This window comes from Lobosporangium transversale (genome assembly GCF_002105155.1).
Source record: "Lobosporangium transversale strain NRRL 3116 chromosome Unknown BCR41scaffold_10, whole genome shotgun sequence".
NCBI lineage: Eukaryota > Fungi > Mortierellomycota > Mortierellomycetes > Mortierellales > Mortierellaceae > Lobosporangium > Lobosporangium transversale.
In genome coordinates, this window is record NW_019028988.1 from 208984 (window position 1) to 235873 (window position 26890).

The window sequence follows — 26890 nt, forward strand, 5'->3', positions numbered from 1 at the left end:
AAAATCGTCTCAATCAAGAAGAAAGAGGAATGAAAAAACAAAATAAAGAAGAAATATCAGGATCGATAAGAGATAATAAAATTATAAATACAATAAAGGATAAATAGAAAAAAGAGCTAGATCAGGAGTAACAAAAACTTTTTTTTTTTTTTTTTTTTTTTTTATAAAGGCGCAGTCGTTTTTTTTTTTTTTTTTTTTGAAATTCAGTAACCCATCACCATATGCGCTCCACATGACAGTATCTAATGTAATCAAGAATGGCTAAGGATTTAAAACAACTCTTTACATCACGGAGAGCTATCTTTGACTCATGGATAAAGGAGGGAAAAAAAAAAAAAAACCTCTCCATTTTGCTTTATATACGGATATACAATCGGAGGCATACTTCGGAAAAGTATTCTGATGACAGAAGGGGGTATAAGAAAGCTAGGGAGTGGGGGTATAAGTACAGTGCTGAAAAGATGAGTACAGTTTTCTCTTTTTCAAAAAGTCATTTGTGGGGATCGTTGCTTGCCCGTTGGATATACCACCAGAGCAGAAGCAAATAACCCAACGCTGATCGAGATGGCGGTAGCGACCATCTGGCGTGCAAAAAGAATGCCTCCTGCCATATCATCCGTAAAGATGGACATTGCTCCCTTTAACCCAATGGAACCAGGAACTAAAAAGAATGATGCACAGCAAACGGCTTGGAATGATAGCTGTCGAGTCAAACGCTGATAGATGTTGCCCAGCAAACCAATGGAGAAGGCTGCCAAGGCGGACGAAACGTCTGACGTGACTGTTGTATAGGTCGTTGTTATATACCCAACTGTGAACCCAACTGTGGACAGAATGATGCCCAGGGGCCATTGTCGAGGATGGGCTTTAAGCCAAATGTTGATTGAAATCGCAAACATCGGTACGAACAAGATACTCCATTTAGAGTCCAGTGGCTCCAATGGACATTGTGGAGTGTATTTCCCTGCTGCTTCTTCGCTAGGCAAACGACCAAATAGGTCCCAAATCGAGGTACCGATCGAAAGACCATAGCCAAGCACCAACGAATAGAGCACGGCATAAAAGAGCCGGACCGAGCCCGAAATAACATGTCGAGCACTGAGCTCCAAGATCGAGCAGGCGATGGTGAAACCAGGCAAAACGATAATAATGCTTCCCAACTGGACTGCACCCTGACAGACTGGATAGACATGATACCGGCGCAAGCCTTCAGTCACGAATGCAACGAGCATCGGCATGGCGACCTCACAGATATGTGTGGAATTAGGTACTATCTCGGACAACCAAGCCAATAAACCCACAGCACCCCCCATCAAGAACGAAACCCCAGCATCAGCCAAGGATCCCTGGAAGAACATGGGTGTGGTACTAAAGGCTGCGCAGGCATAGGCCAAGAGCGTCAAGAGACGTGAATTAATATCCTTCTGTGCATGAATAGCTTCTAATTTCATAATGGCCTCTCCTACTGTGGTGGTATCATGAGTGACCATTTTATGGACTTGATGAACTAATGCACACTTGTACATGTCCAGCCCTGCAGAGGCTTTGAGTAAGTGTGTCTCGGATGTGTGGGTTTCATAATCCGTAAAGGCCACGATCATCAAGTTGGGCAAGTAAATACATTGGAGATGGAGCTCAAGATGGCGTGCAGCTTGATCGATCGAGTCCTCCAGCCGATGTGGGGGAGCTCCATATTTGATCATGGACTTCGCTAGACGGAGAATATAGTCTTGACGCTCTAGAATATCCGCCATAGCAACGGTAATGCATATCTTTTCGTCACCCGATAATGACCGTGAATCAAATATACTACCCCGCCCACATGCATCACTATTACTACTACTCATATTAAATGGAACGCTGTCTAATCCATGCATGTTTTCGCTGCCTGAAAAAGATCCGCGGGGGGGCATACAGAGTGTCTGTTTGGATGAATTCATGGCTGAGAATGGCTGTTGGCCTGAGGACGCGTCGGAGTAGGTTGAATGACGGTGGCTATTAAGGGTACCAATGCTTCTTCTTCTGGCGCTGTTTGGAGTAGGCTGGAAATTGGAGAGGCTATTGATTCGTCCACCATTCTGGATTGGAGGTAGAGGTGGATATGTACCAAAGACAGCTTCTCGAATTGAGGAAGTCGAATTATTGGCAGAACGATCATAAATGGTCGACAGATCCAGACTCCTCTTTTCTTTGGGCGTCTTGGACTTCGGTAATGACAACGATCTATGGTTTGACTACATCGAAGGGGGAAAATAATAATAATAATAATAATAATAATAATAATAATAATAATAATAATAATAATAATAATAATAATAAAGTCAATAAGCAACATTAGATACAAAGTCAGGCACAAAAAAAAAAAAAAAAAAAAAAAAAAAAGAAAGACAAGATCCGATTTACGCACATGTACCTTTTGGTGACGCCCATTATTATGGAGCTTCAACAAATTGCTGAGTACACCAGCTTTAGAAGGTTGTCGAGAGGAATCGGCGGCGGTAGTAGTGGCGGCGGCAGTGTTTGTTGTAGGTTGTGATTGTTGATCTCGGTTGACAGACACCATTGGTGTTGCTACATCTCCCTGAAAGAATCTGGAGATGCGATCGCATTGGCGATTATTGCCGCCAGGCTTTTCCTTGTTCGTGACCTGCTCCTTGAATAGCACATGCAACTCCTTTTTCTTCCCGGAGGACTCCTCAGCTGGCGGAGTAAATGACATTGATGGTATCAGTGTCACATCTGAACCTCCGATTCCATGTGTCAGGGGGCCTGCCCTCACAGAGGTTGTAGGAGTAGTGGTTGAAGGACTGGCAGTGTCAGACGTAGTAGTACTATTATTTTCTGTTACTGGTCCAGTCGATCCAAGACCCAAGCTGTTGATGACCATGGAGCACTTTGCAATAACTTTCTTGAAGGGTTGGGTTTCAGGGGATTTATATTTCAAAGATGAAGTTTTGGAGCCCTCCAACATGATTGGTCCATCCTCATCACTTTCTCCTTTCCCCTCCCTTTCCCTGCTATCGGCCAGATCTGATAGTGCGCGATGGAGTTGTAAGGTCATGGCATGACTATCGGCTATAGAGTTAGTGTTGGGGCTGGAATTGGGGCTGGAATGCGTAGTAGAGCTCCTAGAGCTTGTCAATGGGGTGCCAGACTCTTCTTGGATCTGAAGAGAATCTAGAGAGAAAGGATGGCGTGCGCTTAGTGCTACCGGTTTTGGTGTTTGGGGGATGTGATTACTGCTATTACTATTATTGCGCTGATTCTGGTTAAGGTTTGGATGGGGGGATATGGGAGAGGCGATTGGAGTGGTGGGTCGTTGAAGTGGGTAGTATTGGTGATTTGATCGTTGGTATGCAGCAGTCATGTAATGCTGGCGAAGACCGTTAGGAAACCTGTCCGGAGCTGAATCCGATGCATTACTAGGGCCAGCTAAACGGTTGTCAATAGCACGGATGTTGCTATTGCTGTTGTTATGAGAAGGATCATTGATCCCGTTTATCCTACTGGTGCCTGCTGGAATGAAGCGAGGATTGGAAGAGGCGTTACGGTTATTGCTATTGGACATGAATGGATTGATTTTTGGAGTAGAAGAGAGGGTCTGATCGCAGAATGTTTGTTCCACAAAATATGTAAACAGACGTGAGAGATTGATTCGAGTGCAGAGATTCTGCAGAACAAAGAAAAAAAAAATATAAAGAATGCGAAAAACCCCCCCTTCCATCCTTCAAGGAGTAACGTTTTACAATGAATAGATTTGAAACCTCGGCGAAGAAGTAAGAAGTATAAATGACATGTATCCATGGATATATGGATGACCTCGATCAACCCAACAATTACAAATTACAACACTGACAATTCTCTGTGTTCTTGAGTCTATCTTAATATACAAAGTGAACACATACTGTCGGTATATGAAAGGAGAGATATCGCTCGCATGTTCGCCATGAGAGTGACAAGGTCGGACTCCGTTCTGTGAATGTGAATGTATTGAATGTGCCGTTTTGATGTGAGATAATCCAATGGTCAACCGCTTATCTGTCTTACATGTTACAAATCCATGACATTAGTTTCATTTGTGCGCAAATCGAATGCACTTTTGTTTCGGGAAATGAATTTTACCAGTATCGTAGGATAAGCTGAATCTACTAGGAAGCTGAAGCGATCTAAAAAAAAAAATAAAAAAAAAAAAAAAAAAAGGCAGTGGATAAAATCTCAGAGAACCGATGTAAAACAAAGCTTCTTTTTAAGTATACATTTTATTTCCCCAGAAAACCCCTCTTTTAGACACAATCCTCACTTTAGTGCGACTTGAATGGATTGTTACACGATGTTTTGTTTGACTGTTCTCGCTAGAAATACAAAAGAGTAAATGGATAAATGGATAAATAGGCGAAGGAAGGTAGGGGTTTTGTTTCATTCATGCATGGTCGAGACAAGGAATGATTCCGAGAAAGGATAAAGAAAGAAAGGGAAAAGATGATTAAAGCATTCATGGCCAATGGTTTGATCAAATAGCGAAAGGCTATTATTATAGGTTTTTTGTCACTTCAACTGAATAGCCTCAACTGCTTCTAGAGCTGAAAGTGAAATCACCAACGAGAGAAAATAGGAGCAAAAGACCTTTTATATATATATATATATATTTTTATGATCTCTTTAATTCAAATGACGATCGATAATGAGTGCGAGGGGAACCTCGGGAGCGTTTATCCCAACGGTTTTTGGGCAAGATACCCGCTAATTTTTTAGAAAGCCTATTACTTTTGTTGCCATTATTTGTGAACTGGAAAGTGTGGACCAGTGACTGGAGCCGTTCACCCCACTTTTGATGGCCTTTGTTCTTCCTTAGAGCTGAGCAGTAAGCATTACTATCTTCACCATGATCGTCCTTAATCGGTAAAAGAGGGATGGTACTGGAACGAGGATACCCTGATGGAGATGGGCGGGACATCTGTGTTGGGAATGATGACACTGAAGGGGCAGAGCCAGCACCAATACCTGGATTTGTGAGCGCTGAAAAGAACTTTCGAGGCTTGTGACCCATTGATTTAGTCGTAGAGGACATTGCTGAGGCTTTAGTAGACGAGGATGAGTAAGGCTTCCCATTGGGCATGTTTGTTGAAAACAGTGACGACAGTGGTGGGTCCGTCGGACAAGGCAGCTGCTTCCGTCGCCGTGCCCAGTCCATCAGCGGTGCTGATACTAATGTTGACTCTGTTGCTTCATCGCTAACACGCACACTGTCAAAGGCAGCTTCAACCGCAGCCGCGCGGTTGTTGACGCTCTTGCTGTTGCTGTGCAGGCCATTCAAAAAGGCAGGAACCTCTGGTGATGGAGTGGTAATACTCCCAACGGTCAAGGAAAGCTCGGCTAGCAGTATTTCTTGCTGATGTTTAGAAATCATATCACCCATTACTGGGACTGAAGCCGAAACTGGAGTTGAAACTGAAACTGGAGCAATGATGTTTGACGGAAATAACGCCGATAGGACAGATGTCCGCCTATTCATGAGGAAGGATGGTCTTCTCATTTGAGTTTCAATCTCTAGGAGACGTTCTGACAACGAGTTCATTTCATCCAAAAATGGTACTGGCGCATATGGGGCCTTGACATCACTACAGTAATCTGAGAGACGTGACGACTGTGGCGGCGCACAAGAAGCTTGGTCCGAACTGCAATACGTAGTGGATGGATTTAGTGAAGGGGGAGGTATAGAAGATGATAAGGGCTGGCAAGGCGGTAAAGATTGATTATGGACGGGTTTGATATTAAGCATAGGCGTATCTGGTGTATTTGGTTCTGACCCTTGCTCTCTTAAACGTGCGATTCCTGGTATTACACTTATATGGGACTTTTGACCATCCTCAGTAAGAGTAACAAAGAAGCCCGAGCTGATGACCCAATTCCGGTTCTTACCGGATTTTGAAGGTGGAGGAGACACGGATGACGACGCTGCTGGTTCTTCAGACTCAATTGTAGGCAGTCCGGTAGAAACAGGGGCAGACCTGGTTTTTGAACAAGGGGTAGTTTGGGCCTTACTTTTTGGGAACGCATGAGGTGGTGGGGGAAACAAGGTAAGTAAAATTTCGCTGTTCAATCGAGAAATGACGGAATTGTTGACTTTGGAGATGTCGTTTTTGGCCAGAGTGAACGTTGTAGGGGACATTAGTGGATATGATGATTTCAGACTTGAGTATCTCTCTGTAAAAAATCTCCTGTTGCCGCGTTTTTGCGAATCTCGGTCGCATATGTGGGTATCAATGACATGCAGTTTACAATGAGTATCTGGGCTGTTTTTCTGCATATTTCCTTTGAACTTGGATGACGACATAGGGGGAACAGAAGAGGGCGAAAGCAGCGAGGGCGCTGATGCTGATGCCGGTGCTGAGGATATGAGTTTTGTGTTTAATATTGACGATGATGTTGATTGGGATTGCGACCTATGTGCAATGTTCAATGGTGCGACTGAATTAGCTGGCATAATGTAGTGTGATATGCTCTGTAGAAGATGGCTGTGGTTGATTCTTGCTAACTAATGGGTAACAGATATAATGAATACAGAATCAGAATGAAAACTAGTAAGAAAGGATGAAAAAGGAACTCTTATATGTATTTTTTTTTTTTTTTATTATTATTATTCTAGTCCACAACGGCCCCTTCTTTCTTCTTCCGCAAGGCAACCCATCTTTCGTGGCATGTTATGTAAATTATTTTCAAACTGGATATGCTCAACAGGGGAAATGTAGTAAAGTGTAGTATGCTCATGCGTTAGTTGTAGGGGCATCCAATTCAGATGAGTTGAGTTTACACCACCCAGTAATGAAGCTGACTACCTTTCAATCTGTGCAAAATCAAGAGAAGCCGGTGTAGATGCATGCATGTCTTATGCAGTCTATTCAACAGTCGATTATAGGTCAGGGTGACAATGAGAAGGGGCAAAGACCAACACCAGATTACAAGAGCATGATTGCGAAAGGAGGTGAAGGTTCCAGAAATGCTTTATTTTCATTGGCGTCTGGCATTGTCAACATTTAATTTTTTTTGTTCATTGGTTTGAAGGCTCTTTGATAGACGTTTTAAAGGTTCTTACAGCGATAAAATATATCCATCAGTCAGCAAATTCTGACACGTTTTCCTAGCTCGGAGTCGTGCCAAGTCTCTACTTTTGTTCATATTGTGAATAGTGAGGACGACCTTTGTCATCTTTCCCAGCCACAACATCAATCTTGGCCCCCAACCTAGAGGACAAGACACCATTGTATTTGGGGTTATATATTTGAAGTGGTTCATGACAGGTTCCTTCCATCATCCATACGATGATGTTATTTTTATCGTTTTCTTAACATTTGCCGGCCTTGACAACCGCAATGGCGAGAAGGAGACGGCATGATGTGTAGGGAAAGTGAGGATGAGAGCATTAAGGAGCCATGCATAATGAACTTGAGTATTGTCTTTTTTAAAAAAATAAAGAAAAAAAAGGATAAAAGGCATCTAAGGAGGTCTATATCAGGCCAGCTATCACTCAGAAAAAAAGGCTCCTCATACTAGTTTTATATGCTGTGTTTGAGTCTTTTCTCTTCATGTGTGGCCAGCTGAATTTTTTTTTTGTTATCGTCAGGTTATGGCAAGAGAAGGGATGTTGTTTGCTTTTACAATGTCACAGAAAAACGATAGATCCTTGTGACACTTGTAATAAAACAGTAAATGAGAAAAATTGGGTTTAAATGATTTGGATGATAGGCCGTGTTTCAGTAAAATATCTAATTCCTAATTCAAATTAAAGATGTCTGAAAACTCAGGAACAGATGGTCCTAATCATAAAGATCTTGATTGGAGGATTTTTTGTCATATCCTGTGTAAACATGTACATGTACATGAATGAATGAATAGTTTATATAACATGTATGCCACCAATGCCGTGAGCCAATGCCTTTTATTAGTCTGAAAGACGGAAGATGTCGTCAGCAATAGTGTCGAGATATTTAGGCTAAAGGACATGGTGTAGGACTCTTATGATTTGTATTCATCACAGTCAGCCACAGTCAGCCACAGTCAGTCAGTCAGTCGATGAAGCTGGCGACAGAGACCATGGACAGGGACCGGAGAGCAGAGGACAAGTAGACTAACTGTAAACTAGACCACTCAACTTCCTCTCTTCGACATGCAATATATCATAGTGTATGTATTTATCTATTTATCATTCCCATGGTCAATTGGTTTTACATTGATATATTTTATTTCATCTAGTGTACACAGCCATCCAATGCAACAAACATCAAATATCAAAAGAGACCATTTTCTTCCTCCTTTCCTTCCTTTCTGTCTGTCTTCTCTCTTTTTTTTTTTATATATCCCATTACCATCATCTCATTCTCATCTCATAATCTGATTCCGTGTGGTTCAGCATCTCTACACTCGTTCATGAACCTCGACTGATTCTCCCTCCCTCTCTTTCTCTCTCTTTTTATTTTTATTTATTTTTTATTTTTATTTTTTTTTTATAACGACCTTGTTGCATCTTTTCATCACCTCATCATCTCATCTTTCCGTCCCTGACAATCGAGTCCACATCTACATTGCACAAACACTGAAAACAAAACTTCTTCATCCACATTCATTCATCTACTTCATATATCGCATTCCTACTATTAAACATACACAAGTCTATATACCTTTACCCTGCAAGCATATCCTTTGTCGCACTGAACGCGTCAACTATCCCTTCTCTCTCTCTCTCTTTTTCTTTATATTCTTTAACACTTCTATCTCAAGGAAGACAGGTGCTGGTTCTACATCTGCTAATTATATATTTCATACAATATGAGTAAGTCCCTTTCTCTCTTCGTTCCAGCAAAATGTTTCGAATACCTCTTTCTCTCCCACTCCTTTCCCCTCATTTTTTTTTTTTTGTTGTATCTACAGGGGGCCTCAACCACAAAAAGAAAAAAAAAAAACTTGTGTATCGTCAATTTTTTCAATGTGGTGAATATTACAAACATCCCACAGAGTCTTGTGTAGCTCAATGGTATCAAACCATGGACTACTCACCGCATGTTTGCCCAACAGGACATGAGAAAAAAAAAAAAAAAAAAAAAAGTGATCTTTTGCAGCGTTGGTCTTTTATGGATACAGATAGTCAGATCAGGACCTACAGCGTACATGAATAGAATGATACACAGGAAAAAAAAAAAAAAAAAAAAAAAAGAAGAATCACTTCAATTTTTTTTTTTTTTTTTTTTTTTTTGGGGACTGGGTCAATCTATTCTAATTTTGGGCTTTGGGATCGCACGAGTTATTTTTAACCTTGGGCCATTGTAAATGACATTGCGTCCATGTGCACAATGCAAACAAATCTTACTGCAGAGAGTTGCTTGCTTTTGTGAACCCTTTATCTGCGGATAACTTTGTGCTCCATCCTCCTGGAGGAATATATTAAATACGCTTAAAAAACAAACAAACAAAAAAAAACTCACAAGGATTTATCTATGCTTTTACTTGGTTTGGTTTGATTTAGGTGACTGGAAACGACAGAAAGTTCAGGACCACAAGTTCGACTTTATTGATGTCGAAGACTACATTGACAACTCTCCCTATCGCAAATTCAAATATTCGCTTGTCTTTGCAGTTGTCATCAAAGGCATATTGATTTACTGCGCCGATTTATGGTAAGTTATTCTTCTTTCAGAAAGTGCTTTTGCCGAACAGGCCAAGGCTTGGATATTTAGCATGTCTATCCGATAAGAGAAATGAAATGAAAATGCTCACCTCTTTTTTGTTTTTTATTTTTATTTTTTGTTTTTTATTTTATTATTTATTTATTTACTCTATTCTATTGGCATTGTCGTTCCCCTCTGTCTCTTTCATCGATGCACTCATCCTTCACTACATCTTTCTTACTCGCTCACTTGATATACATACGCATCCTTATTCCTTTGAAATCCTTCGTTTTCCTCTCTCAGGACGGCAGTCAACTTGCTGGTGACTAAAAACTGGCAATTGGCAGGTTTCGAGGGAAACAAAGAACTCAGCTGGGGTATGTAATAGCTATTTTTTTTTTTTTTTTTTTTTTTTTTTTGATGAAAAAGGTACAAAAACTCATCATTGCAATTTCCTTTTCTTTTCTTTTTCTTTTTCTTTTCTTATTAATATAGGTGGCATCAACATCACCTCCGGAATTTACAGAGTAAGCTACTTCATATGCATGTGTTATTTATCGATCATACCTACATATCAGCGCAAAGCACACAAAAGAGTATAGGGAGATATGTTTATTTTTTCCTCTTCTTCTTCGTAACTAATTCATCTTTTGGACGTTTGCTATAGTATCTTTTTTCCGCATGTATTATTCTATCCTTTATTTTGCTGGCATGGGACATGAAAAAAGCGGTGGCAATTGTTCAAAGTCGTGATATCAGTTATGCATTCACCAGCATGATCGCCTACAGATACTATGCTATCAAAAGCTACGCTCATTTCTGTCTGTTCGAAAAGATCCACAACTCCAAAAAGACAATGGACGAAATTGCTTTCTTTTGCTTCTTCACCTTCCGAGGTACTATTAAAAAAAAAAAAAAAAAAAAAAAAAGATTGTAGTTGTACTTCATACTCGCTCGCGCTTATTAGGATGCCTATATAACTTTGTTTTACTTTATTCTATTCGTAGGCTGGAAGCGCTTGCTGTTTGCGGATGGGCCAAGACAGGTTATCAATGCGATCATCTTGATGACAATTATTAAGAGTCAGGGAAACAGTTTGAATATTTTCGAATACAAGGTCGCAGGAGGAAACACAACAAAGATCACCTTGGTTCTCATGACATTCACGCTTACATTGTGGATCATCTCGATTCTGCTGATGCTTGTGGCGGTCTGTCTCTACATCCCTTTGGTCATGCAGATTCAAGGAAACCTCAAGGAATTCTGTTGCCACAAGATTGATAAACGGTATACAATCTTGGTTGCTATTAAGAAAAATGGACATCAATATGTAAAAAGTAATACCAATTTATTTATTTATTTATTTTTATTTTATTTTTTTGTTTTTCTAATGATACATAGAATTGATGAAATTGTCAAGAAAAAAGCGAAGCAGCGTGCACAGGAGGCAGCCAAGAATGCAAAGAACGGAAAGGGTGGCGAGACCCCACTTCAAAAACCAACATTGCCCAATATAGACTTGTTTGAGGAAGGCCCTCGAAACTCTCCTAGACTTGCACCAGCTCCATCGCCATACATGGGAGGATCGCCTGGTCTTCGTAAAGCAATGCCACCTAACGATCCCTACCGCCGACAATACCCACAACAGCCTTCACGGCCATATTCCCCAGCCCCCGGAAGACCCTATACCCCTACCATGGACGACGATGGCGATACAAGGCCATTGCGACAGGATAATCATGCACAGCACTATCATAATCGTAACTTGAGTCATCAAAATCACTCCTACGATTATCCAGATGACCGGAGTGAGATCAGTGAAGGCGCGTATAGTTCAGGAGGTGGCTATCATCCTCATCAATATCCACCAAAACCCAATATCCAAGCGTTTCCACATCGACGACAGGCTTCAGATACCAGCACAGTCTTGAGTGGTTCGAACCAAGGCAGTGTGGTGAGCGGATACGGACCAAGCCGTGGAGCAAGGCCTCATCCACTCCAGCAGCAGCATACCGGACATGAACTCGGTAATGGCAATCATTTCTCAGATACAGTCATGTTGACAGATATGAGTGGCCATCGTGGCCCGCCCAACCCTTATAGTGGGATGAATGGAGGTAACGGTGGCTACCATGGACCGCCCACAGGTCTGGGCGGTGGTGTCCATCCTAACCCTAATGGAAGCGTTGTAAGCGGTTCCAGTTACGTGGAACAGCAGCGTGGGCACTATCAGCAAGGCCCATATCCATCGAACCGGCCTCACAATTAAAGCTGTAAAATAACTTTTTTTTTTTTTTTTTTTTTTTTTTTTTTAATCAAAAAAAAAAAAGGAAAGAAAAAAAGAAAGAAAAAAAAAATGCACAGAAATACATATTTATATATATAGAAAGAAAAAAAAAAAAAAAAAAAAAAAAAGAACTTGGAACTAGAGCTGCTTATACTCATTTTTTTTCTTCCGGATTGTTTCGTGTACAAACCTCGTTAATGTTTTTGGGACTGAAATGTTATTAACTTTACAAACATGCATGTACCACACGGACATTCTAGCAAGGGAAGGATCATTCCAAATGGAATGTCGTTAAGGATAGGATTATAATGAATTCCTCAGACGAGCCAAATAGGATATGACAGTGTCAACCCGTCCTTATAAAGACATAATTTGGATGCGATGTGATGTTCATCCAATGCTTTGGGTAACGTTGTACAGATAGGATGGATACAAACGAAAATATTCTCACTTCTACACTTCTAATAGGATGCACAAAAGCACGCGTCGCATGTAAAGAGTGCGATCTTGATGTAGCACGGGCCATTTGGGAATCAGAAAGATTGATTGTCTCCTCCCCTCTTTTTTTTTTTTTTTGTTTTTTTTACAAGAGATGGTTCCTCTTTTACACTGTATTCCAATTTCTCATGTTAATACATGGATGCATGCATAAAGCAAATAATGGCATCAAAAGAGATTTACAAACTCAGTGTCAAAGAAAGTATAAAACTCTGGACAATATTTCATTCTTGATACCCATACCCTCCTCATCAAAAAAAGAAAAAAAAAAAAAAAACGTGTACGTTTCACCATTTTACCCTGCATTTAGACTGCTACTTTAATCATGCGTTTCATCCTTTCTGTCTTCTTGGCCTCGGTCCTTGTTGGTACTATGGCAATTGCTGATCCCCATCAGCGGCAACAAACAAACTTCAAACTGGCACCTCGTCACCTTCATAATCACAAGGCTGATCATCCTCATCACCACAACCATAAGACTGACCATCCTCATCACCATCACAAATCCCAAGAGAGCCATGAGCACAAGCATTTGCAGCGTCGTGATGTAAAGGCCACTGCTGATGCTCCTATTATCAACGTCCAGGCGGATATTTTGGAGCTCCACCGCCAAAAACAACCGTTGCAACATCACCATCAGCAGCAACATCACCATCAGCAGCAACATCACCATCAGCAGCAACACCAGAAGAGCAAGCCTAGCAATTGCAACCAACACCACCGGCGTGACTTGAAGGCCGTTAGCCTTCACCGTAAGAAACACCATTCTCATGTTCAAAAACAGCAGCAACAGCAGCAGCACGAGGTTGCATCATGCCACCAGCACGAGAAGCGTGATTTGGATGAGCTTTTGGCGGCCTTTGGCCTTCATACCAAGAAGCGTCCTCAGCATGGACGCCATAAGGCCTCCCACAAGGGCAAGAAGGCTCGCCATCACCAAAAGCACAGGCAAAACCATAAGAGCAAACACAACCGAAGCTAAAAACAAAGCAAATCAAACCAAAAAAATAAAAAAAAATAAAAAAAAAAAAAAAAAAAAAAGACGCTTGGTTTTTGTATACCAAATCTTAGTGATCCCTTCATTATTCTAGTCATAATAAGTAATAAAGAAAAAGAGAGGAAAGGAGGCCGCATTTGCCACCCTTTTATGATTCAAAAGGGAATGTCTAAGCCACTTTAAATTTATTGTGCCTTGTCAATCGCTCAGCCCCCGCATATTAGTTTGGCCACAAGTGCAGTAGGGATTGAATTCCTCCTCTTTGCTCAAAAATCCAATTTTTAACAATGGTATTTATTTAAGGGGTCATTTCGATCTTTTAAGAAATATGGGCAAATAGTGAGATCAAGTAAAAAAAAAAAAAAAATAAAAAAAAAAATCCAAGTTGAGAAAACAAAAGGATATATCCATCGATTAGGGAAATAAAAAAAAAAAAAGCTATCAGGAACATCCTAGGCATCCTTTGGAAACACTCTACTAAGCCTATATCTTTCAGTTAATCAGGAAAAAAAAAAAAAAAAAAAAAAAAAAAAAGGCGCGAGATGGGATGCAAATGGATTTTCGACGTTGAATGCAAAATCATGGAGTGCTACAGATCGCATATAATTAAACTAAGCTATGCAATCCAGCAGTTACAACGGGAGAAAAAAAAAAAATGCGTTTAATTTATTATTGTTTTCTGGCACTACAAAACTGAAGAACAGAAAGAAAGAGAAGTTGTCAGCAAGAAACAGCAGCTAATAACCGACAGAGGAAGAAAAAAAAAAAACGGAAAGCTTGGAAAAAAAAGATCTCACCTTCAGTTTTTTTTTTTTTTTTTTTTTTTTTTTTTTTTTTCCAGCTCATAACTCCACAATCAACTAATAGGACTAACGAAAAATGCAACTATTGTCTTATTTCGAAAAAAAAAAAAAAAAAAAAAAAAAAAAAAAACGATACTATAGCGCACTCCTACTTTCCAGCGTGTCGTTGAGGTTGGCCGTGTTGTCATGATCAACTATGGTCCTGATGCCGGCAAGCTCGCAGTTATTGTCGATATCATTGACCACAACCGCGTATGTGTTTCTTAATTTGAAATTATCCACGGATCAGGAATATCATTTTATCATTCATTTCAAGGAAGGCAAGGAAATCAATAAGCAAAAGAAGACATCTTGCCGTTGGTCAACGCAGGAGCGACTCTATCAACAATAGGCTCGGGGAAGAAAAAAAAAAAAAGCTTGTAGACAATTCTAGGGCAACATATCTGAAAAAACGAAACTGAAAATAACGAAGCAAAAAGTCTATGTGTACACGAGTCTAATCAGGAATGGCTGCATGGCTGCATGGATGGATCGATGGATGGATTGACAAGTTGGATGAGCATAGTATGAAAGGATTCGGCGTCTGGATGAAACACCTCTAGTTTTACAAATCCAGAACTGTATACAGACCGGCCAGAAACTGATTGCGATGAACAGATGAATAAACAGGAAAAATAGCAAGCTGGAATCAAGTATGAACCAGGGACTCGGGCCTTTTTTCATGTTCTGCATGACTTTAAAGTCTTTTTGGAGTATCATATATCTTCCAAATGACGGGACAAATTAATTATAAAGAGAAAAAAGGCGCAAGCGGAATAGCTTTTATTACGATCAACATACTTACCTTAATTTCCTGTGTTTGTCTCCATTAATATCGTTAGGCTCTAATTGAAGGCCCCACCACTGGTATTCCCCGCAGTGCCCATGCCTTCCGTCGCTTAACCTTGACTCCCTTGGTCATCAAGGTTCCTCGCAACGCTGGTCAGGCTGTTCTCAAGGCTGCCATTCAGAAGCAGGATCTCGCTGGTAACTGGGCCAAGACCTCTTGGGCTAAGAAGATCGCCTCTCGTTCCAAGCGCGCTTCCAACACTGACTTTGACCGCTTCAAACTCCAGAAATACAAGAAGCTTGTAAGTTTTGACTATGCTTTTATTATATGAAATCATAAAGGAGTCTTGCAGTAATACTAATTCATTATATATTATTGTAATAAAATACTAATAATAGCGTCGCGAGATTGTCAACAAGGCTGTCAAGGCTACCAAGGCTTAGAGGGAAAAAATAAAAAATAAAATAAAAAAAATAAAAAAAATAAAACTTGCATCTCATCCGCCTTTACCCTATCCTCCTTCTCTCTCTCTTTCTCCTCTTCTTGTTGCTTTTCCAACTTGTCAGCGAAAGAAAGAAAAGAATAAAAGCATTGTGATTTTACTATACTACTTGAAGGTATCATCATTTTTATTTCCGTTCTTTGAGCTTTAATGTCACTAGCATCCAGAAGATGGCGATGAACAGGATGATGAATCCAATCAGGATGATCATATTTCTCCAATAGCCTCCAAGATCAAATCCAAATAGCTTTTGCAGGATCAATGATCCAGGCACATTGAACGCGACCCCCTGGATATTATCAACCAGCTTTGTGGTTGCCACCTCATTTACTGCCAAGGCTTCGAATCCGAACTTAAACATGGATAGATACTGAATCCAGGTTAGGGCTGCTGGGATCTTCCCAGAGTTGATCATGAATCCTCCAAACAACATCATGAATAGTATTACAATCGACGATGCTAGCGATGCCGCACCTGTGGTCCGAACTCCTGCTGCAATAACCAGGCAGAACATAGCAGTCGCCACGTTGAATAGAACAAGGATCAACAGAAACTTGAAGAAAGTCGCCACGTCTGCAGTCAGACCGATCATAAAATAAGAGATACTGCCCATAAAGAGCGATGGGACAATCCTGAGTGGAACTAGATCAAATAGCAAGGTTGAAATGATGAACGGCAGAGGTGGATAATAACCATTGGATCGTTCCTTGATGAACAGTATACGAGTCTCTGTGAAGGCCCCCAGAGCAGATATGCTACTAAACCCCAAAAGAGCAAGCATAAAGAACAGGGACCCAGCGCGGTTCTGAAACCCAGCCAGACTCATGGGTACTTGGAAATAGAGGCCACCAATAAAAAGACCAAGAACAATCGATACTCCCAAATGGAGAACTAGCAAAGATCGATCACGGATCAGATTCTGAAAATCACGCTTCATGATGACTTGTAATTGTGTCAAGAAGCTAGTGGGATACACATTTCTTTGTCTCTTTTCGTTGACAGAAGCTGCTGCTGATGCATGATGTTCGGAGAAGGACTCTGGTTTTTCTATTTGAACAGTAGTTTGATGAGATGATGATGGTGATGGGTTGTTGCTTGCTCTGCCTGTAACTGTTAGTATAGCTTCTGCATGGCTCTCTGAATGACCATTGACAACAGCGTGTCGTGAGACAGCATTTCCTGCAGAAACGTGTATTTCACGTCCAGTTGATGCTCCAGCTTTTTCGTTATTGTTTTTATCAATGGCTTTGCTCAATAACGCATCATCCATGGCAATATCCAATAGGTAATCTGCAATGTTGTAGTTTGGAGGACAGACTAAATTGCGTTGCCGGAAATGCTCCGCTACTGTGTCCGTAGGTCCAAAATAAAGGGTCTCTCCTTTACTGATGACCAATGTCTGATCAAACATGAAGAAAATATCGGAGCGAGGTTGGTGGATTGTCAGGATCACAGTCGTTGTCTTGTTGGCTGCTAGTTTGCAGAGTTGCTCGACCACCATGCGTGCACTGTAAGAGTCCAGTCCAGAGGTGGGCTCGTCCAGAATCAAAATCGGGGGACGTGTAATCAGTTCCAATGCGATCGAGACACGGCGTTTCTCTCCTCCAGAGATACCACGCGCTGTAACATTGCCGATCCTACGATCTGCGCAGTGAGTCAATCCCAACATCTCAATCACCTCCGAAACGCGCTCGTGGACCCGGTGAATAGGCATTGCCTCAGGAAGGCGTAGCATGGCAGAGTACAGCACTGCTTCGTACACAGTCTGAGTAGGCGGCAACGTATCCTCCTGATCCACAAATCCGACTGCTCTGCGAATATCACTTTCATGAACTTGCTTGCCATTCAACAGGATCTGACCCGTGACCTTGCCATCCTTGCGTTTACCTGCCAAGATGTCAACCAGTGTCGATTTACCAGCACCAGATGGCCCCATCACCGCTAGGACCACGCCAGCAGGTGCTGCTCCTGAGATACCCTTCAGAATCTCCAGTCCGTCCTTATTAAGAGTATAGCCCACATTGCGGAACTCAAGTGATGCTGCTTCGGCATTGAGAGTGTAAGGTGTACGTCTGAGGATAAGTTGATTCCGACGGGCAATCGAACAAACAACAATCAAGAACAAAACCAATGCGCCCAGAATGGCCAAACAGGCGATCACACCTGGGGACATAGTGCTTTTGATTGTGGTGACAGTGGATTGCATCTCTGATGGGAACACACATTCACCCAGGTCGCAGTCCGTCACTTTGAGACCCGTCGGAAACAATCCACTGAGGTCTTTAATATAAAAATCGCACTCATTACTGTTCTGTGGACAGCTCAATGAGAAGGGGCCTTTCAAACCATCGACGACATTTCCGAGTGTTACAACAGGTCCTGGGACACCTCCGCAAATGAGCGTTGGTTTGATACACTTACAATTCAGTATTGGGCAATCCCATCTTGTTTGAATAGCACCTTTCTCTTCTATTGTGGCAAGTGTGCAGTTAGGAGCACTGCAGAAGAACTGTTCAGTATGATCCAACCACAGTTGAGCATTCACTGTCTTGTTGACTGGGTCCAAGCTCATTGTCAGACTGTACTCTCCAGGGAAGAAGCCTGTCAGTTCAGGGGCACGGACTGCACAAGTCATGTATGCATTATGGTAAACCTCGGATTTTTTGTTGCAGACCATCTCCTCATTGCTCAAGAAGGATGTTCGCGACGGTGGTTTCGATCGACAGCCTGCATCTGTCTGGCAAACTGTATACAAATAAATGAATAAGTAAATCAACCTCATGTGCCAAACCCTGTAACCATCATCAAATACACACACAGCACAACAAGTAAAAAAAAAAAAAAAAAAAAAAAAAGTTGCTGATTTTAGTACCATTGCAATTGAATCCTCCAAAACCATCGTCACACGAGCTACAGCTGGTATTTGAAGCAACTGTGGGTCGTTGTGCGGGGTCTATCAAAGGCGAGCCGCATGCTAGGAGACTGCAGTCAATACCACCGAACCCAGACATACATTTGCAAGCCTTGTTCTCACAAACACCGTTATTTAGGCAGCCCTAAAAACAAACCCATTTGTAAATGAAGAATGTTGAATAAGGATGAAAAGCAATAGGAGTCTACATCTGCAAATGCAAACTTGACTTACTTTGGGTGAGGCTGAGCAATCGTATTGTGCTTCACATGTTTGTGATGGTGGTATGGCCGTAGAGATAGCAGTGGTGACAACAGTGCTCGTGGCGCTCTGAGCACAAATATGACCTGCCAAGGTCATGAATATGAGGAAACTATTGAGATGCATTGCAGTATTGTTGTTATTTATTATTCTGGTGGCCTACAAAAATTGAAAAGTGCGTTGTGTACGACAGGATTTAAAGTTAAAATTAAAATAAAAAATACGCGTATGGCTGTTGCAGAGGTCAGGTCAAAGAAGAATGCGAGCATGCAAATTTAGCGAATGAAGACATGGCAATTACAATGACAATTGACCATGAAAAGGCAGGTCTTTTGGAAAGGAGGTGAGGGAAAGGGAAGAAGGAGTGATATTAGTTAAAGGGACAAGAGACAGTAAAAAAAAAAGCTATAGGGTCCAAGATATGCATGCACACCCGTCCCGTTAAACAACGACCTCCGATCTTTTTTTTAAAAAAAAAGGAGAGATGGGGCTATTATGCATCTCGAGGAAAGCCAATTGCTGCAGGCAAAACCAGGTGATGAATCCAAGGGCAGGTTCTGGGCATTAATCATTTTACTCCATTCTTTTTTTGCCCTTTACTTATTGCACTCATAAACCAATGCTCACTGCATGAAGATTGGCCTTAACCGGTATTCTGTTGACTACATGTATATACTAGGCAGCTGGATCAAAAAGATGAATATTGCCTCTTTCTCTGCTGAGAATCAGCCTACTCCATCCCAAGACAGCCATGGAAAGCGGCTGAAAGCAACTCTTCTGTTTCTCATCCTCTTTCATACGTTTCTTGATGTGCCCACCCCATCATCGCGCAGTTCTTTTTTTGTGGCTGTCTTGTAAATGAGTTGGTGGCTGTTGTCCAAATCAGAAGACGTTACTGCGAAGGCATTGAACAAAAAAGGATAGGCTTAATTCATTGTTCAATTCCTTTATTTCTTACAACTGAAGTCCTTAATAAGCCGATAGAGTCAGGACAAAGGATATAATATGTCGAGAGAGCTATGCTATTAGCGTAGATGGGTATATCTTTCTCTAAATTACCATCCTCTTGACCTTTGATCATCTAATCAAAGGTGTCTGCGCGGTAAGCTCTAAAGCCGCAAGGTTCAAGATCAAGCCCATTCTAACCTCTCTGCGCACGTATTTCTCCTAGGTTCCCATTGGCTCTGTAAGAAGTGAGATGATGTTTTGTTGCTTTTGTTTACTGTTGGCTGTTTGGAATCGTGTACCGCAATAAAAGCCGCAGATTAATTGCCCGGCCTCGTGTAATGAACAATACGGCAAGGACATAGACGCGTATCTTTTTAATCTGCATGGGTCAGAGATAAAATTTACTATGAGATAGCCGACTCCTGTGACACCGACTCGATCGCAGGCTCAGATGATGGTGGTGGTAGGCGGCTGGCAACTATTCTCTGGCGTAAAGTTGGATCTAGCTCCAGATCCAAACTTGCTACACCCCCAGTTAGCTGTAGTAGATGATCTAAACATCTTAACAGCTTATTTTCTAGTAGATCTCGATACTGGAATTCGCCAAATTCTTGATCCTCTTGTTTCTCATCTAGGCTTTGGACTGCGCACATGAGTACCTGAACCATGTGCCGAAGCATGGCTTGATCACCATATTTGGCTCTCGTTTTTGGCACCGCAAGCGCCGCACAAGCATTAATTCGGACCTTAAAGTTTTTGCTTTGTTGAATAGCCTGTAAAAGTGCGTGGTAGATGTCCTTTGTCCACGAAACCATAGGCGAGTCCAGAGCATAGCTAGTGCCCGCAGTAGATCCGATCGGAAAGTCTGGATTAAGCAATACGTTTTGCATAGCGTAACATGCATTCCAGCGACCCTGATATTTCATTTTATGATGGGTTATAGAGACATTAAAATCCTATGAATGAATCGGACATCAAAAAACCTTTAGGGGAAAGGAGGAAGGAAGAAAGAGAAAAACTATACCTTAAGAGACCCTTGTTCCATGTGTCTGATTAAGGTATATATGGCATCTTTAACCAAGCTATGTCTTTCCCGCTCTAGAATACCTTCGAAGGTGACACGAAGAAGGCCTCCGATGGCCCGAATACCATTTGATTTGATCTTTTCATGGTCTTGACAGATCAGCAATGCAGTCTTGATGATTCGTGTCCACAGAGGCAACGTCAAGACTTCTTCTAAGATGTGATCATATTCTGCTCCCTTGTTTTTGAGTAGAACTAACGAATCACTCAAATTGCCAACAGCCCAGCTGGCTCGGACTCGAACATTCAAGTTGGGGTCTTGACACAAGCCCAGGACAGTGCTCGCCATGTCTATCATGTTGCCCGTATCCCCATGAAGCGATAGGAAAAGGATAAATACCCCAATAGCACGACATGCAGCAGCTCGGGCTGTAGGATGCTCATCGAGGGCTGTACCCAGTACAAGCGACATGATTAACATCTGAAGTCGGCCCTACAAAACAATAACAGGCCAAAAGGAAGGAATGTTAATAAATGGGGTCCTCAAGTCAATAAAAGTGGTTTAAGTGGTAATAAATGTGAGTGGCAATGATCATTGATAAGCTTTACAGGCAGGTCATCAAATATATCCGAGGGGAGGTGAGAGATGCAATCACATCCCAACGCCTTAATAGATGGATTATCTTCCGCAAATGCTTTGAGGACATGCCTCTCCATGACATCCTTCCACCACTCTGATGCCTACATGGAGCAAAGATGATAAACTAGGGTATTAGCAATATTCAAACACTCAAGCCCTTATATAAAGCCTACTACAAAAGTGTTTCAGGTTACCAGTGGATCTGATGCAGACGCTCCAGATTTGGTATATTCCTCCAGGAAAAAAAGTCCTGCGGAACGGACACGGATGTCTTCTGACAGCTGTAGCTGCTGTTCATTTCCTCCTTCAATCCCTCCCCCGCCACTATGCTCCAAAGCGGCATCGAGTCGTGGCCATGCAGGCTTGAGCAGGTCAAAGTAATATTGAGCGATGACTCGTAGGACACCCCAGGCTTCCAGGCAAACCGCCACACATGTCCTCGGACTCTCAACCAAGCATAAAAGTTTTGAGAGTAGCTCCGGAATAACATTGATATTGGCACTGGCATTGAGTGATGCTGTTGAGAATGACAGAATATGCTGCCGTGTGTCTACTGTTGCAGACGAATTGCTCAACAGAGCCGAGAGGAAAGAAAGCGTCGCAGTCTGCAATGTTGATTCTTTTCAATAGAGAATGAGAATGAACAAGAGAAAAGATATTAGGAATGTGATTCATAACCTTACAACACTATAAAAAGCATAATTCTAAAGGGTATCGTATGCACCATTTGAGTCCATGAATCTCTCAATAGAACGCCATACTAAGAGTGCAAGCCCTGGCCTCATTTTCTCATACGAGCAGTTGGCCACGATTGATGAACAGCATTTAATCATCGGAATTATAACCCCATGTTCAACGACGAGTTTGTCTAACGCATTCATAGCCGTAGCGATACCGATATGTAGCTCTCGAACCATAATGCCTATTCTTTCCGATAGCGCCAATAAACCCGTCTGGTTCCTAATGGCCAAGCCAGACAGGCCTGCCGTGTTTCTTTCTTCCTCAGCCATAGCTAGATACTGCTTTGAATTCTCGAGAATGCTACCAAGGACAGCACAAGCCGCAGAGCGTACATTAAAGATTGGGTCAGTCGAAATTAATCCAATGAGCGAAGGTGCTTTATGTGTGCCTGCCATCATTGGTGCTGCGTTCGAGCTCGTTAAGAATTTGGGCCAGTGTGGCTGTAGCTGCTTGGGAGCACCTCTTGCCAGAGCTTGTAAGCAGAGTAATGCGTTCAGCCTCACTTTCCCATCGTGTTGCCTCCGATGTGAGAGATGAGCTCCTAATTCTGAATCAGAGTATTCCGAATCAGAGGACTGCATGTTACGATAAGATATGAACGATGATGGCTCTGAAATATCCAGTGAGTGTTGTTGCGATGGTGAGATATTGGAGGACCCAACTCCTGCTGATTTCACCAAGGATACCATGTTTGTTGATGGGGAGGAATATACGGAGCGCTGGATGACCCCGGCGTTGAATACGCTGGTGGATGACGACACGGAAGTTGACTGCATTGTCAGGTTTTCAGAAGTATAAAACATGAATCGGCAGACAATATTTATGAATGGTGCTAAGGATCGTGTGGACATGCGTTTGTCCTCCTGCAATAAAAAATGCAGTGCTCGGAGTGCGGAGCTAATAAGCTGGCGGCGACCACGTTGAAAAAATAAATAAGTCCTAGTATTACTAGACTTTGTAATACGCCACATCTTAAATTGAAAGCTACTCATACCTTTCGATCCGATCCGCGGTCTCTACGGCGCGATGTGCTAGAGACCCCCGAAGCTGAGCTAGGATCGAATTGGGACGTGATGGTAAGGTTGGCTAAAAGCAATTCATACATCTGTTCATGATAGGTTGAGAGGAGATGACCAGTTTTGCAGACAAGATTTGCCATGCAATTCAGTGCCATCCGGCGCAATTCTGATTGTTCCTGTCGCCTTGTGTCCTTGCCGACTGCCACAATGATTTCCAATAGATCCTCAAGAGACTGTGATCATTTCAAAAAATAGGTTGTTAGACGAAAAATAAATGGCAGTATCAAAATCAACAAGGAACGATTTAATGTTGCGTTGCTGCATAATACTTTACATTCTTTAGGCGGAACCCATTTTCGAATAATACTGCGCTTAATGCACGAAGAATATCCACCTTAACGCGGTCAGGGTCGTCTACAGGCGAAGGGGAGGTAATCGTGCCAGTACCACTCAAGTTGCTATCTGCATCCACATTTTCTTTTGATTGTTCGTATTTGTATGCGGATATGAAGAACTGACATAATAATTCTATGGTGTCCTGCTGTGGGCTACTAGATACGGGAACCTTCAAAGAAAAACAACAAAAAAGCGGGCATATTAAAAAAAAAGCTCCTTTTGAGACTTTTGAAACTGAACATTAGTGCTTCTAACCTTAATAAGATCCCGACTGAATAAAGAAAATACGACTTTCGACATCAAGTCAACATCCTGTATTGACTCAGCTGATAATGTATAGCATGCTGAAGCAATTTTTGTTAAAGCAACCTAAGTTGACAGGGATCGGGCAGGAGATTTAGCTTCTTTTTATGCCGGGTTTTTAGTCCATTAAAGCCAATGAACGCTGCAGACCTGCCTTTGATAATTCATGAATGTCTTCTGTATCCTTGGACTTGTCTGTCCCCAGCTCTTTAACGTGTCCCTGTATTCGGCTCAAATCCTCCCTCAATGCTGCTATGTCAGCAGCTAAGAGCTGAGAACAACCACTTGCCTCTCTTGCTTGCTGTCTGAGGCCCGGTTGTCTCTTGGGCGAGTGTTCAGAGTCGATTTTACGGTGTGCAGATCCTCGATGGTGCCGGTAGCTCTTCTGTCGCGATGCATTCGTCATTGAGTCTCGAGGAAACAAGTAAAAAGCGGCAAAACATGAGCAGGGGCCACAAAGTCTGGTTTCCACAAGCCACTTTTTTTCTTTTTTTTTTCTGAAGAGATCTCATTCTGTTTCATTATTGGCAAGACGTTTTTCACCATTATTTGTACTCTGGTTGCTCGACCACATTCACACGAGAAAACTACAGGGCTGGAAATATAACCAATGTACTCACCTAGTCGACCGACATCTACTAGTCCGGGTACACCTTCCTTGAGACCTTCTCATGGTCAGACACTCACACAACAACAGCAACAACAGCCATTGACACAAGCACCAGTACAGACACAAGGACATCTTACACAAGCAGAAGCACAGGCGTCAGTATCCCACACAGCAGTATCAACACAGGGTCAACTGGCTGCACTGGCTCCCGGAGCAACTACATCAGAATCCGTACGGCCACAAGCATCTCAACTCTCAGAACCTCAACTATTGACATTACAACCAGCGCCCATCCTTAATTCTATCAACCGCGTCTCACGAACATATTATAGTAAAAAAGATCAAGACACTATTTACTATGCACGAAATCCTGGAATCAGTTTACACCGGCAGGCAGATATGAGAAGAGAAGCGTGTGAAGTCATTGCAGCTATTGGCAAGAAAATTGGATTGTAAGGAAGATCGCTGGTTCAAAGTAATGGGGAAATCAATAGAAAAGAAAAGTTGAAGTCTGACTTCTTTTATTTTAAGTCCGCAACGTACAATCAGCACGGCACAGTTACTTTTACATCGCTTCTTTATGTTCAACTCTGTCCCAGATACAGGAAATGAGGTAATGTAGTCAAGTATGACATCTAGGCAAAATAAATAATTGTGTTTAGAACCATTATTGACACTCCATGCATATCGAATGCTTAGGTTGTGATGGCGTGTCTATTTGTGTCATCCAAAGTTGAAGACACTATCAAGAAGCTCAAGGATATCATGGTGGCAACATTTATTTATAGGCACTCGGACGCAACGGACTGGGACCCTGAGAGTAGGGTAAGTTAGAAGTCGGACATAGCTTCAATAGAACGAAAGCCATTCTTTTTTAGACTTTTATAAATTTACGCTTAGCTTATATACCTGCCTCTTTTTTTTATTTTATCTTTATTTTTAATTGGTCTGGTTGTAGGAAGGCGAAGAGCAACGAAAGCGGGTTCTTTCGTATGAAAAAATGGTTTTAGAATCTATCTGCTTTGATTTCCGTATTGTCCATCCATATAAATACGTGATCAAGTTTGTCAAAATTATGGGGGGTAAGTAAGCTGCGAAGCACCATAATTCAATACCTTAAGTACATATTCTATCAGGATGCATGATATTAGAGGAAGCTAATGTCTTTCAATGCTTCTAAAAACTAGGCTCCCAGAATTTAGCTCGAAAGGCTTGGGATATTGCTCGGAATAGGTAAGAAAGGAGAATACAGGAAATAAGGACAGCGCCACAGCCACCAAAAATAACAAGGATTTACTCATCTAATACACCCTTGCTCGATCCCATTGCTATCCTGGGAGAACAGCTATAAGGTTGGTGTTTGCCTGGAATACCCTCCTCATACGATAGCAGCAGGGTCTATATATCTAGCAGCAAAACTGATTGGGGAATCATTCCCAGATCTTGTCCAAGGAGTACCATGGATGAAGGCGTTCAGAACACGATCAATAGATGTCGATGGTAATATGGAGCGTTTTTATTTGCTTATGAATAATAACCATAAATATGAATGTATATAAAGGAATATTTTTGTGTATAAACATGTGTATCATTTGCCTGTTATATAGATTTCAGCCATCAAATGCTAGACCTGCTGTCAATAGGACGTTCGGATGCACAGAGACAACAGTACGATACAATACACATTAGTCTGAATGATGCACACAGGCTAGATTTGGAGCATCAAATGCCCAAGTTGAAGAAGGCAAGGATAGATTTTGCAACATCAATTGGTGTACAAGCTGGTATGTTTATTTGGTTACGCTTACGCCTTTTTTTTTTTTTTTTTTTGTCGCAAATGAGCTAATTTGATAAACTTAACAATCTTTTGTTTCATAGAGTTGGAAAGGATACAGGACGGTGGAGCATCAAACCCGACTGTGCGATACAGCCAGTCATGACAAAATTAAAAATAAAATAAAAAAAACTTTTTTTTTTTTTTTTTTTTTTTTGCCGCGCATTTTTGTCTGGGTCTGTGAGGGTGTGATCACGCGGGTCATGTAATGCGTTCGTACAAATAAACAACACGGACGTGAGCATGCCATGACGATTTGCCTCCAAATTCAAGTGACCCATGTTCCACGCGGATATTTTTTATCATGTAAAAAATGATTGTAGTGAGAAGCCAAGCCATGGGCAATTTGCTCAATGTTCTCCTGAACAAAAAATATCTCCTCTCATTCATCCTTCTTCCTCTCCTCCTTCACACCACACATTTCCATTGTTATTATTCCTTTCCATCTACCCGCGTGTGTTTTTTTTTTTTTTCTCACACGCCTTTTGCTTTTATCTTCATCTCTATATATATTTTTATATCATTCACATATATTGATACATAGACATATATTTCTTTTTTTTTTGTATTTGCTCATTTTGTTCACTTTTCATCATTCCATTCCCCACTCTCTCGCCTTCTCAGCATAA

General features: G+C 41.7%; 8 protein-coding genes across 8 annotated transcripts; 3 read left to right on the top strand and 5 right to left on the bottom strand.

Moving 5' to 3' along the window:
* Nucleotides 1-482: 482 nt before the first annotated feature.
* BCR41DRAFT_380408 (hypothetical protein) lies at nucleotides 483-2077 on the bottom strand (the record flags this gene model as incomplete). Its single annotated transcript, XM_022027259.1, has 2 exons — nucleotides 483-1772; nucleotides 2009-2077. 2 exons carry the CDS (start codon nucleotides 2075-2077, stop codon nucleotides 483-485), a joined length of 1359 nt encoding a protein of 452 aa, XP_021883280.1.
* Nucleotides 2078-4648: 2571 nt separating this feature from the next.
* BCR41DRAFT_394303 (hypothetical protein) lies at nucleotides 4649-6484 on the bottom strand (the record flags this gene model as incomplete). The annotated part of the gene is made up of 1 exon (XM_022028634.1): nucleotides 4649-6484. One exon carries the CDS (start codon nucleotides 6482-6484, stop codon nucleotides 4649-4651), a length of 1836 nt encoding a protein of 611 aa, XP_021883281.1.
* A 1846-nt stretch (nucleotides 6485-8330) lies between these two features.
* BCR41DRAFT_349562 (hypothetical protein) lies at nucleotides 8331-11936 on the top strand. The gene is made up of 7 exons (XM_022023489.1): nucleotides 8331-8827; nucleotides 9518-9668; nucleotides 9963-10036; nucleotides 10155-10186; nucleotides 10327-10555; nucleotides 10667-10946; nucleotides 11061-11936. The coding sequence occupies exons 1-7, from the start codon at nucleotides 8824-8826 to the stop codon at nucleotides 11926-11928; spliced, it is 1638 nt and encodes a 545-aa protein (XP_021883282.1). The 5' UTR covers nucleotides 8331-8823; the 3' UTR covers nucleotides 11929-11936.
* Nucleotides 11937-13701: 1765 nt separating this feature from the next.
* On the top strand, nucleotides 13702-15521 carry BCR41DRAFT_349563 (60S ribosomal protein L14). Its single transcript, XM_022023490.1, has 4 exons — nucleotides 13702-13731; nucleotides 14386-14496; nucleotides 15126-15374; nucleotides 15472-15521. The coding sequence occupies exons 1-4, from the start codon at nucleotides 13729-13731 to the stop codon at nucleotides 15514-15516; spliced, it is 408 nt and encodes a 135-aa protein (XP_021883283.1). The 5' UTR covers nucleotides 13702-13728; the 3' UTR covers nucleotides 15517-15521.
* Nucleotides 15522-15702: 181 nt separating this feature from the next.
* BCR41DRAFT_369073 (hypothetical protein) lies at nucleotides 15703-18846 on the bottom strand (the record flags this gene model as incomplete). The annotated part of the gene is made up of 3 exons (XM_022026432.1): nucleotides 15703-18320; nucleotides 18448-18631; nucleotides 18721-18846. The coding sequence occupies 3 exons, from the start codon at nucleotides 18844-18846 to the stop codon at nucleotides 15703-15705; spliced, it is 2928 nt and encodes a 975-aa protein (XP_021883284.1).
* An 846-nt stretch (nucleotides 18847-19692) lies between these two features.
* Nucleotides 19693-21567, bottom strand: BCR41DRAFT_320088 (armadillo-type protein). Its single transcript, XM_022021381.1, has 3 exons — nucleotides 21328-21567; nucleotides 20720-21211; nucleotides 19693-20609 (listed from the first exon to the last, which is right to left on the bottom strand). The coding sequence occupies exons 1-3, from the start codon at nucleotides 21433-21435 to the stop codon at nucleotides 20100-20102; spliced, it is 1110 nt and encodes a 369-aa protein (XP_021883285.1). The 5' UTR covers nucleotides 21436-21567; the 3' UTR covers nucleotides 19693-20099.
* A 205-nt stretch (nucleotides 21568-21772) lies between these two features.
* Nucleotides 21773-24341, bottom strand: BCR41DRAFT_13819 (hypothetical protein). Its single transcript, XM_022019525.1, has 6 exons — nucleotides 23972-24341; nucleotides 23770-23883; nucleotides 23453-23683; nucleotides 23094-23351; nucleotides 22083-23004; nucleotides 21773-21963 (listed from the first exon to the last, which is right to left on the bottom strand). Exons 1-6 carry the CDS (start codon nucleotides 24221-24223, stop codon nucleotides 21806-21808), a joined length of 1935 nt encoding a protein of 644 aa, XP_021883286.1. The 5' UTR covers nucleotides 24224-24341; the 3' UTR covers nucleotides 21773-21805.
* Nucleotides 24342-24357: 16 nt separating this feature from the next.
* Nucleotides 24358-26368, top strand: BCR41DRAFT_349575 (cyclin-like protein; the record flags this gene model as incomplete). The annotated part of the gene is made up of 8 exons (XM_022023491.1): nucleotides 24358-24879; nucleotides 24959-25040; nucleotides 25127-25252; nucleotides 25386-25509; nucleotides 25615-25660; nucleotides 25773-25927; nucleotides 26035-26211; nucleotides 26306-26368. Exons 1-8 carry the CDS (start codon nucleotides 24428-24430, stop codon nucleotides 26365-26367), a joined length of 1224 nt encoding a protein of 407 aa, XP_021883287.1. The 5' UTR covers nucleotides 24358-24427.
* Between the last annotated feature and the right edge of the window lie 522 nt (nucleotides 26369-26890).